Raw genomic sequence first — 12,547 nt, 5'->3', positions numbered from 1 at the left:
GAGTGTGTGGAGCCGTGTGGCGCTTGTGAGCTTCCAACATGGCGTACCGGGGCCAAGGCCAGAAGGTGCAGAAGGTGATGGTGCAGCCCATCGTATCCTGCTCGATGCGTGATCAGTAGGAGCTTTGGGCCAGGAAATGAGGGTCGAAGGAGGAGACGGGGTAGGCCCGAGGGAGCGGGGTACGGCCGCTCATCCCATGAGCCCCTGGGGCGGCCGAGGCTAGGAGAAAGCGCGGGGAGTTGAAGAACCAGTTATGGGCGGGAGGTGGGCTCGGGCAGACCGTGCGCTTGGGAATGCGGCAGTGGTGGGGGTGAGCGGGGAAGATGACTTTAATTATATACTGACTGAAAGTGGATGTTACCGCTTTCCACCGGGAGGGAGGCCTCGGCGCGGAAGAAACTCCAGATGATGAAGAGTGGGTAGCGATTCCTTTATAGTATTTAGGGATGTCCTAATGGGTGTTTGGACTTCCCAGGTGGCTCAGAATCCGTCTGCCGATGAGGGAGACGGGGTTTTGATCCCAGTGTGGGGAAGATCCCCTGGAGAAGGAAATGGCAGCCCACCCCAGACTTCTTGCCTGGAAAGTCCCATGCACAGAGGAACCTGGGGGGCTGCAGTCCATGGGGTCGCAAGAGTGGGACAGGACTTGGCGACTGAACAGCAACAGTGGGTACCTCGTTGAGCACTTTTCTTTGCCTAGGCACAGAGTTCGCGTTCAGAAAAATGAGATGCGGGTAGATTTAACGAGTTCCAGGGAGCAGAGTCTATGCTTTGCGTGTTTTCTTTCTTTCTTTTTTTTCTTAACTCCTGCTGCAGAATCTCATCTTCAGATACTTGCAAAATGTAAGTTGTTAGCTGTTTTGTTATTTTTAAGTTAAAGGTGAATTTATTTGGCTGTTTGTATCATCCTGTCTGATCATTGTTCTAGAGTCAAAAAATGAAACTGGAGATTGGGAGGGCATTTGAGGAGAAGGAGTGCCAGGAAAGCTCTAATGTGACAAAATGGTATGTAGCCATGCCATGGGCTTCCCTGGTGGCTCAGACGGTAAAGAATCTTCCTGCAATGCAGGAGACCCGGCTTGGATTCCTGGGTGGGGAAGATCCCCTGGAGAAGGGAATGGCAACCCACTCCAGCATCCTTACCTGGAGAATTCCATGGATAGAGGAGCCTGGAGAGCTACAGTCCATGGGGTCTCAAAGAGTTGGTCATGACTGAGCCCCTAACACAGCCATGGCAACTTCAAGCATGCAAAGAACTGTGTTGTTATTACTTTGCAAGACCAAAATTACTAATTTCTAAAAGTAATTACTGGCTGACATGATAGTGGCATTTGGGTATTGGTACTTTCTTTGGGATTATGGCAAGAACATTGGAACCTTTCCATGGCACCTCAGGATGAGACACTGGAAGAAAATTTCAGTCAGTTTTTACTAGGTCGTAAGGTGGTATGTTAGCAATTTGTGGGGGTGGGGACACACTTATCGATAGAAAAGACACTGGAAAAGGAAGATAGGAGGGATAGGTTCAGAGGATTTAGTGGCAGCCTTCTTTCATTTGGAGGGATTTTTTAGCAACTCAAAATTTGACTTGGCAGAGCAGAGTATTTAAATTATCTCTGAAAGAAATGTGTTTACTGTGGTTCTGACAAATTTTAGTATGTGACAATTTAACAGAAAAGCATTAATTTCAAGCCATTGTAATTTTTAATCACAGGAATTGAGAGTCTCGCTCCTGGTTATTAGGGCTTCCCAGGTGGCACAGTAGTAAAGATCCTGCCTGCCATTGCAGAAGATGAGAAGAGACTCGGGTTCGATCCCTGGGTCAGGATGATCCCCTGGAGGAAGGCATGGCAACACACTCCAGTATTGCCTGGAGAATCCCTTGGATAGAGGAGGCAGGCTACAGCCCATGGGATTGCAAAGAGTTGGACATGACTTAACTCACTCCTGGTTATTAGGTGTGAGACGTGGAAAACTGAGAAGCTAGAGAAGACTGTCTTGCAGCTGGAGTTTGCTCTGGTAGATAAGAAAGAAGCCCTTTTTGCTATCTTGTCACAAATTTTCACTCTAAATATATAGAGACTAGAAGCAACAGAAATATGACTGAGTCTCAAAAACACGGGAATATTATTAGTTCCAATGTAACATTTATCAAGTGAATGTTTCTTGGTAAGTAACTTGTCTTGGCTTTTATTTGTCAAAGTTTTGTAGCCATATTTGTCTGTTGTTTGATCAAAGTGGTTGGATTTTGTTTACTTAGTTCTTAACGTTTCTGTTTTTCTGATTATTTCAGAGATCGCGGATTCAGGTGTGGCTTTATGAGCAAGTGAATATGCGGATAGAGGGCTGTATCATTGTAAGTACCCAGTATATTTTACCTCAGAGCATTTTGTTCAAAGAAAAAAATTTCCTAAAAGATGGCCAACAGAGCAATATACAAAAAAATCAAAGACCCAACCCACGGAAAGTCCTTCAGGACTCACTATCCTTGTCTCATTCTACTTATTAGGGATTAGGTAATTCACAAAAGAGAGGGAAAATTAATTTTATAAAATATTTAAACAACAGTATTAGTCTTTAAAGGAGGGGTCATAAGAAATACAATGAAGGGGGAGAAAGATGAGAATTCTTGGTCAGATGATACCTGAATAGAACTGGATGGGGTAGTTAAATAGGATGTCCAGGGTAGCAGAGTAACTTAAATAATGTTTTAAAGAAAGAAAATATGGGTGGAAGTGTTATACTAAGAGTCTGGTATTTCTTATAGACAGTGTAGTAGATTCCGTCAGTAATCTCCCCTTCCCCTGTTTGTTAGTTGAAAAAACAAGCTTGGTGGTTGGTAGTGATAGTGTCTTTGTGGGAACATGGGAAAATTTAATTATTTATGTAATCACACTGTACTGAGTAGGTTATAAAAGATGAGGGGGATGACTTTTTGGCATAGTTAATGAAGTCTAAAGTCCCAAAAGTTCCAGAAGTAATTTGAAGTACATTCCCTCTTTTGTTGTTATTTAAAAAGAGACTTAGGGAGTTTCCTAGTGGCATAGTAGTTAGGATTCCAGGCTTTCAATACTGTGGCCTGGGTTCAATTTCTGGTTGGGAAACTAAGATCTTGCAAGCTGTGTGGGGCACCCCCCCTCCCAAAAAAGAAGAGACTTGAGATGTGTTTCAGCTGGAAGATCAGTGGAGAAATGAATTTCTGAACCTGGCATTTTTATATATTGCCGTATTCATTTAGAACGGTTTGGATATGGTTTTACATGAAGATGACAGTCAATTGACTTCCTTTTCTAGGGTTTTGATGAGTATATGAACCTCGTATTAGATGATGCAGAAGAGATTCATTCTAAAACAAAGTCAAGAAAACAACTGGGTAAGAATATAGATGGCCTTAAAGAATTACAGAAATTTTTATTCACTTGCAGAATTGAATGAATTGCAACTCATTTCATGTTTAAATTTAGTTTATATTTGAGAAATTATTTGGAAGAGTAGTATATTGTTAAAATCATCTTTTGCCACTTATTGTTTATCCCACTCCATTTCTGCTTCTGTCTCTCCAGTAGAGAGCTCTCACCAAGGTTACCAAAGACTAATGGTGTCAAATCTAATGGTCCTCATTTTATTGAGCTCTAAACGGCATTTGGCTCTGTGATACTATAGCCAGCTTTTCGCTTTTCATTACTAGTTGTTCCTTTTTGAGACTTCTATATATTCATTCTTTAGGACCCAGCCATTAAATGGTTGAGTTGCTTAAGTGTTGGTTCTCAGTCCTCCTTTCTCTCAATATTATTTTCCTAGATACTCAAGACTGCACTTACAGTTATATTTATATGTTGACTTCCAAATGTACATTTGTAGCCCTAGACCTCTCTGAACCTCTTCAGTATTTCTACTTGGATGTCTCAAAGGCTCCTCAAAATTAGCGTATCAGAATCAAACTCAATTCCAATGCCTGACACGCTATTTAGAGCTATTTTAGTATTTCCTGCCATAGTAAATGGGACCAGTTCTATTCAGTTTACTAATAAATTTCTCTGCAACTACGTCAGCCCCCTCCAATTTGCTCTGCAGACTCCAGTCATCTTTGTAAAACACTTGCCTGAATTTGTTATCACTTTGCTTGAAATCCTTTGGTGGTTTCCTGTTGCTCATAGGATAAGAAAATCTTTAATATATCCTTCAAAGTCCTTCATGATCTGGCTTTACCTCCCTCTGCTCATTTTGTATTACTCTGTACTTCATTTTCTGAGGATCATCCACACTTCTTTCAATTCTTGGAATCTGCACATTTGTCTCATCATAAATCTTTGTGTATGCTATCCCCTGTGTCTTTGGGACTCAGATCAACCTGCTAGGGTTAGGTTTTGTTTTGCTTGGGGTGGGAACGGAGGGAGGGTATGCTGTGCTGAATTTGTAGTAAAACATTCATTATTGGGATTTTTAATGTCTGCCACTGGACCACATGCTCCACTACTGCATGAGTCCTCTCTCTTTTGCTCCGTAATATATTTAGTGCATGTCACATAGTAGAAATTTTAGAATATTTGAATAGTGAAGGCAATTTCTTAACCCATGTTCTTTAGGATTTATGGCTTCCTCAAGGTTTAAATAATTTCTTTTAAAATTCCATTAAGTTGAGGTTTATTTAGGCATTTTGTCTTTAACTGTTTAATGCCCCAATTGACAGCTCACTAGTATTTTTTTAAAAGTGATAGGTTTCAAGTGCCTCTTTTTTCCAGTCCCTGAGGATTCTCTTGAGCCTTTTCCTGGCTATGTGGAAAGTAGATTCTGAGAGTGGTATAATGTTTTGCTTAGCTTCTTCCTGCCTAGGCTTTTTGAAAGCCTGGATTTTTCAAATATAAACATGTCTTGTCAGGAAGTGCAAGCTCACCTTACTGACATTATTTATAAATTATTTGCAAAGTATTGATTGCTCATGGTAATATCAACTCTGTAAAACATGTTAATATTACTTGTTGTGGAATTGCTGGTGGTGTTGATTAACATTTCTCAAACTGTTCTATTGAACACCAGTGTTCCTGAAGATATTTATAAATATTTCTCAGGAAGAATGTCCTTTGCTCAAACAGATTTAGACAGTGTTAGGTAAAACTTAAACAAGTTTGTATAGCACAGGATGAAATCTTTATTAAGAACTCTTAAGAATGAGGTTATAATATGCTGCATTTCCTAAAAAACTCATTTCTCAGCTTCTGCAAAATCAGCTTTAGGAAATGTTGGGATAGTTGACTTAGTCTACAGAAACTGTACTTTTCATAAAATAACATTTCTCTGCCTTCATTAGGTTATTGTTGGAAAAGTGCATATGGTCTGATATGCACCGCCTTTTAACATTGGAAAATGTCACATAATTTCACAGACGAGAAAGCATTTTTAGAATCACTCAAGAACGATATGAAATTCTGAAGCTAAAAGGTACACAGTTTTCTGAGTAACTATTAATGGCTTCTTCTTTTCTTTTAAATTTTGTGTTGCAGGTCGGATCATGCTAAAAGGAGATAACATTACTCTGCTCCAAAGTGTCTCCAACTAGAATTGATAAAGGAAGTGAGAAATTGTTTGCCAATACCGTTGGTTTTTCAGGTGTCCTTTGTTAGAGATGTAGTTCTAAAACATGTATTCATATTGTTCTGCTCACCCTTATGTTATTACCAGATGACAATAAATGCTGTGGGACTGTTTTTATCAAAATATTTACCTTATTTTTTCTATTCAGTTATAGAGTTTTTACACAATGTCACCGTTAGCTGTTAGTGTTTATTTTAAAGTTTTCTGAGGGATGGCACTTGCCCTGAGCATTTGTTTTTCACAGAACTGGGATTTGTAGATCCTTAAGGCAAAGTATAGGAATTCTACCTGATGTGACTTCTGATACTGGGTGGTGCAGCAGGGGAGTGTTCACAAAAGTAAAGATAATGGTGCTAATATATGTTTTCATCATCAGTTCTAACTGGAAGCTAGGACACCAGGGCTTCTAGCCACATTATGTTGGGGACATAAGGGCTCAGTATCTGCTTAACACTGTTATAGATACTGTGTGAGGTCTTTGTGTATTCTTTTATCACTAAGATCAGAATGTGAGAAATATTTGGATATAGACAAAGAATGAAGGTTTTAATTAAAAAGGGGCTCTGTTAAGAGTTAACCAGAGGGAGACTTTGTGAGCTTGGTAATCTGAAAAAGACCCACAGGAAACACTGGTTAACTACTGTTAGGCAGAATAATAGAATGTTAGTTGAAGAAACCCCTCTTATACTCTTATCTCCAAGGATTTTGGTTCCTCCCCCAGTAATTGCTTATTTCCTAATTAAATTATGTCGTTATTTCTCGCTTCTCCCAATATATCAGGGTTGTTCTGATTAGAATTCTTCTATTAAATGATTATTGAGCATCTGCTATTAGTTGAATACATACAGTGAAACAGACTGATAAACATAGCCTCAATACCAGGTAGTAAGTATTATTTAAGTTGAATCTTGAAAGATGAATAAGACCTACCTTAAATTCTGATAATGGGCAGTGTTACTAAGGATAGCTGCGGAAGAACCAAAAAGTCCAGTTCTTATTTTTCCAAGTGCCTATGAGGATGATATAGAACTTTTCTTTAAACCGAGCAAAAGAATCACTTTGTGAGGTAGAGAATATTTGTAGGTGAGTGTAGAAATCAGTCCAACTTAGAACTTGGCATTTTAGCTGTCCCACTCTATTTAAAGTTGTGCCTTTTTGGTCATATTTTCTAAATAAAGGGCTGGTTTAGCTCTTAACATATCTTAAGTTGGAAATTCAATTGAACCTGCTATAGCATGCAAAGAAAACATCAAGGAGCAGAGGGAGTTGCAGCCCTGAGACTGCTTCAACCTTTCTGGTGAAAAGCTTTTCGAGAGCAGAGCAAAGACCTCCCTGCAGCTTTCTTGGCACTGAAATAGCTGAGAAGAAGGATAAAAGCTGGAGCAATATAATCCCTAAGAAAACCTGCTGGCTGCTTTTTCTTTTCCCCATGCTGCCTTTCTGACCTGCCCACCCTGTGTAAGCAAAGCTATTCCTGCTGTGGCTTATTCTGAATGGATCAAGACATGAAGTGTCTATTTTTGACAGAGCAAATGATGATAGTGAGAAAGGTACAGTGAACTCTTAAAATTGAGCTCTGTATTTAGAATTCTCTGCTTGCTTTCCTGCTGTACTGGAACCTGTGGTGTTTGCTTTTTAAGTTGCACTTCCCACAATCTGTAGATCTTTTCTTCCAACCAGAATTTGTATTATAGGAGGCATTGCTCTCTGCTTCATTAAGGTTATTAGTATGTGCTGCTGGGAATCTTCTCTTGTTGGCAGCTCTTGGTATTTGAGCAGTTATTTTTCTGGAATGGTTGGTTTCTGAAGGGGTCTTGCTAACCACTCAATAACTCTCATAATATTGTTGAAGTGAAGGATGGGAGGAGTATAGCCTCTGAGACAGTAAGTGCTGATTTGGGCCTGGTGTTCTGTTAGTAGTAAGCAGGGGGAAAGAAGGGTCAGAATAGTTGGAAAACACTGGAATTCTGTGTATGCAGGCACCAGCTGTTGTTGAGTTACACTTGTCAGTTTCAGGATTAGAGAGTGGGTCTCTAATTTGGACTAAGGCATTACTGGCCAGGAAATACAACAGGCATTTCCTGGGGGAAAGCCTAATAGCACCATCTCCTGTTAATTGGTTGACCCAAGATCTTTTTCCTTATTAATTATTATTAATTATTCCCTAATTTATTATTCCTATTAGAACTAATCATAACTACATAGGAAAAAAACATATCCAGTGAAATTTTTAAAACTTCAAACTACACAGAAAGATACAGAGCAGAAAACAAATCACTCCTTTCCCCGTCAATGTTCTGCATAAAAAACCACAGTTAGGAGTTGGATGCCTTCTGAGCTCTTTTTTAATATGTATAGCTTGGTTTCTCATTTTGGTATTTTTACTTTAAAATTTCTTTTAATTAAAAATTTTAATTTTGGTAAAATATACACACATAATATTTGCTATCTTAACCATTTTAAAGTGTACGGTTCAGTAATGTTAAGTATATTCACATTGTTACACAGCCAATCTTTGGAACTTTTTTGTCTTACAAAAATCAAACTAGACCCATTAAACAAGAAATCAGCCCTCCCTCCCCTGAGTCCCTGGTGACCATCTCTTTCTGTTTCTGAATTTGATTAGGTACCTCATATAAATAGAATGTGTAGAATGTGTCAGGATTTCCTTCCTTTCTAAGGATGAATAGTATTGCATGTATGTATACCATATTTTGCTTATACGTTTAACTGTCAGTAGATACTTGGGTTGCTTCCACTTTTTTACTTTTGTAAATTACGCTGCTGTGCATCTTTGAGATTCCACTTTCAGTTCTTTTGAGCATACGCTCACAAATTTTTTTGAGGAACCATCATACTATTTTCCACAGCATCTTCACCATTTTACTTTCTCATAATTAGTGCACAAAGGATTCAATTTCTTCACTTCCTTGGTAAAACAACTTTTTTAATAAAGAAGTCCGTGACTTTATTGGCCAGGCAGGCTACTTGAAGGGGATGAAGCCAGAGGAGTGGTCCTGATGCTGACCTGGTTGTGTAGGTGATTGTTTGAAGGTCTTGCCCTTGTAGATGCCCACCCTGCTGACCGTCTTAGGCAGGATGATCGTGTCCTGCAGATGTGTCTCTGCCACCTCAGGCTTCTCCTTGGGTGGCGCCTCCTCCCTGGCCTTACGTAGGTGCTGTAGCAGGGAGTGCTGCTTCCTCGCCAGGCTTGGCTCAGCAGTTGCTGGGCCCTGCACAGCTGTACCAGCTCCTTGTAGGGCAAATTGCAAAAGGTCTGCTGCTTCTACTCCACTTCTGCAACCTCGTGGATTCTTGGAGAGGCAACACTTGCTTTTGAGAGCAGTCATGCTAATGGTGGTGCGATGGTGGCTTTGGTTTTCATTTCTGTAACAGTGACGTTGGGCATCTTTAATGTGTTATTGGTCACTTGTGTGTCTTCTTTGGAGAAGTGTCTTAAATAAAGTGCTCGTCCTATTTCTAAATAGGTAATTTTTTTGTTGTTAATTTGTACTAGTTCTTTACATATTCTTAAATGATTTGCAAATATTTGCTGCCTTTTCACTCTGTTGATTGTCTTTTAATACACAGTTCCAAATTTGGATGCAGTCCAATTTATCTGTTTTTGCTTTTGTTGCCTTTTGGGGAGGGGTTTAGGGGCTTGCCACACAGCTTGTGGAATCTTAGTTCTCCAACCAGGTATTGAACACAGGCCCTTGGCAGTGAAAGTACAAAGTCCTAACCAATGGACCACCAGGAATTCCCTGTTGCCTTTTTAGTGTCATAGGTATCAAGTTTCTCAATGTAAGTAGTCACACCCTGTTGATACATATTTTAAGCTGTTTCTTATGTTTTGCTGTTAAAAAATTGTAATTGACATTTTTATGCCTGTTTTTGCCCACTTAACATTTCCTGAGATGAATTCTTAGAAGTGGAATTGCTAGATTACAGGATATGCACATTTAGAAAAAACTCCGTAGGTACTTTTAAGTTGCCTTCCAAAGTACTTGTGAGAAAATTGTTTTCCTCATACCAGGCAACCATCAGGCAGCAGCATTAATGAAACACACAGGCTTATTGTGAGGATACTATGAGATAATAATTGCCAACATCCTAAGGATGCCAGAAGAGAAAGATGGAAGAATTTGATCTTTGATGAATGTGCACCACTGAATTAATCAACTCTGAAACTTCGCTGCCACCTAACTTCTTATGTGAGAGAATAAAATTCCTGATTGGGTTTCCTGTTGCTTACAGCTAAAGCATTATAACTGAGAACAGTATCAGAACAGGGTTACTTGTCTTCAGTACCTCTTAAACTTGGAGGGGATTAGTTGTTTTACTGAAGATTTGTCAAATGCCATAGTTGAGAAGGTTGGCAAACTTGGACCTATATGAGGGAATACAAACGAAGTGATGTGACTGATTTTATTCAGTAAAACAGTAAACTTCCTTAGTTAAAATAATTTCTGAGAAAAAATGATCTTGGATCATCATGTCTGGAGAAATTACAGTGTCTGGAGTATTAACAGAGTACCCTCATTCCCAGGGCCATCTGAGTTTGAGATGTTTTCCTTGGCTGAGAAATTGCAGAGAGGAGCGAGGGAGAATTATTAATAACAAATAAGTGCCTCCTTTTGATGAACTGTGTTACTAAACCAGAGATGGTAGGAGTAGAGTGGGAAAGGGAGGATTTTCCCAAGAAAAGCTTTATTCTTTAGATCATATACTTGGTAAGGTGAGTTTGGGAAGATAATGGATTATATTTTACCAATGTCAGCTTTTATTAAGATGTTACGTGTTAGACATAGTGAAAAATTTTAAATTTAGTCCTTGTCTTTGGGGAGCTGGGAAAGCAGTGTGGTAAAGAGGAAAAGATGACCTTGGTAGTCCACATACCTGGCCTTAAATGCCAACTTTAGAATTACCCAAACATCTCAACCTCAGTTTCACAGGGTTGGTGGAATACCTGTCAAGCCTCAGGAATGCTCAAGAAGTATTCTTTGTCTAGTTAGAAATGATACTTATTTGTCTAGTTACAAATGAGGATAGTTTTGTAGTTTAAAAGATTTATTTAGGAATGTGTGAGAAAAAGGTAAACTTTTTCTGCATAGAGCAAGACATATCATAACTTCATACAGATTTCAGAATCAGCTTGTCAATTTCTATTTAAAAACTCTACTGGGATTTTGGTTGTGATTATTTCATGCTATAAATAATTGGGGAAGAATTGACCATTTTCCATTGATAAACATGATCAGTCAGTTCAGTCGCTCAGTCATGTCCGACTATTTGCGACCCCACAGACTGCAGCATACCAGGCTTTCCTGTCCATCACCAACTCCCGGAGTTTACTCAGTCTCATGTCCATTGAGTCAGTGATGCCATCCAGTCATCTCATCCTCTGTCGTCCCCTTCTCCTCCTGCCTTCAGTCTTTCCCAGCAGCAGGATCTTTTCCAGTGAGTCAGTTCTTCGCATCAGATGGCCAAAGTACTGGAGTTTCAGCTTCAGCATCAGTCCTTCCAATTAATATTCAGGACTGATTTCCTTTAGGATGGACTGGTTGGATCTCCTTGCAGTCCAAGCGACTCTTCAAGAGTCTTCGCCAACACCACAGTTCAAAAGCATCAATTCTTCAGCGCTCAGCTTTCTTTATGGTCCAACTCTCACATCCCATACATGACTACTGGAAAAACCATAGCCTTGACTAGACGGACCTTTGTTGGCAAAGTAATGTCTCTGCTTTTTAATACACTGTTTAGGTTTATTGTAGCTTTTCTTCCAAGGAGCAAGTGTCTTAATTTCATGGCTGCTGTCACCATTTGCAGTGATTTTGGAGCCCAAGAAAACTGAGTCTGTCACTGTTTCCATTGTTTCTCCATCTATTTGCCATGAAGTGATAGGACCGGATGCCATCTTAATTTTTTGGATGTTGAGTTTTAAGCTAGCTTTTTCACTCTTCTCTTTCACATTCATCAAGAAGCTCTTTAGTTCCTCTTTGCTTTCTACCATAAGGGTAGTGTCATCTGCCTATATGACAATATTGATATTTCTCTCTGCAATCTTTTTTTTTTTTTCATCCCTGCAGTCTTGATTCCAGCTTGTGCTTCATCCAGCCCAGCATTTTGCGTGATGTACTCAGCATATAAGTTAAATAAGCAGGGTGACAATATACAGTTTGAACGTACCCCTTTCTCAATTTGGGACCAGTCCATTGTTCCATGTCTGATTCTCACTGTTGCTTCTTGACCTGCATACAGATTCCTCAGGAGGAAGATAAGGTGGTCAGGTATTCCCATCTCTTTAAGAATATTGCACAGTTTGTTGCGATCCACACAGTCAAAGGGTTTAGTGTAGTCAATGAAACAAAAGTAGATGTTTTTCTGAAACTCTCTTGCTCTTTCGATGATCCGGTGGATGTTGGCAATTTGACCTCTGGTTCCTCTGCCTGTTCTAAAACCAGCTTGAACATCTGGAAGTTCTCAGTTAACTACTGTTGAAGCCTAGCTTGGAGAATTTTGAGCATTCCTTTGCTAATGGGTGAGATAAGTGCAGTTGTGTGGTAATTTGAACATTGTTTGGCATTGCCTTTCTTTGGGATTGGAATGAAAACTGACTTTTCCAGTCCTGTGGCAACTGCTGAGTTTTCCAAATTTGCTGGCATATTGAGTGCAGCACTTTCACAGCATTGTCTTTTAGGATTTGAAATAGCTCAGCTGGAATTCCATCACCTCCACTAGCTTTGTTCATAGTGATGCTTCCTACGGCCCGCTTGACTTTGCACTCCAGGATGTCTGGCTCTAGGTGAGTGATCATGGTTATCTGGGTCATTAAGATCTCTTTTGTATATCCTTGCCACCTCTTCTTAATATCTTCTGCTTCTGTTAGGTCCATACCATTTCTGTCATTTATTGAGCCCATCTTTGCATGCAATGTTTCCTTGGTATCTCTAAT

The 12,547-nt window shown here is 39.7% G+C and overlaps 1 protein-coding gene across 2 annotated transcripts; it reads left to right on the top strand.

The window, feature by feature from the left end:
* On the top strand, window positions 1–5,715 carry SNRPE (small nuclear ribonucleoprotein polypeptide E). 2 transcript variants are annotated; one of them, XM_081495027.1, is made up of 5 exons: window positions 1–92; window positions 817–843; window positions 2,294–2,356; window positions 3,295–3,373; window positions 5,502–5,715. In XM_081495027.1, the coding sequence occupies exons 1-5, from the start codon at window positions 39–41 to the stop codon at window positions 5,555–5,557; spliced, it is 279 nt and encodes a 92-aa protein (XP_081351153.1). In that variant the 5' UTR covers window positions 1–38; the 3' UTR covers window positions 5,558–5,715. The 2 variants fall into 2 exon arrangements, with proteins under 2 accessions (XP_081351153.1, XP_081351154.1); XM_081495028.1 differs by lacking the exon at window positions 817–843 and having other exon boundaries at window positions 1–74.
* The last annotated feature ends 6,832 nt before the right edge of the window (window positions 5,716–12,547 follow it).

The sequence above is a fragment of the Giraffa tippelskirchi genome, chromosome 5 (genome assembly GCF_054371585.1).
Source record: "Giraffa tippelskirchi isolate mGirTip1 chromosome 5, T2T-mGirTip1v1.2.pri, whole genome shotgun sequence".
In the NCBI taxonomy this organism is placed as follows: Eukaryota; Metazoa; Chordata; class Mammalia; order Artiodactyla; family Giraffidae; genus Giraffa; species Giraffa tippelskirchi.
Note: the sequence above shows the minus strand (reverse complement) of the source record. Positions and strands in the feature narration are given on the sequence as shown.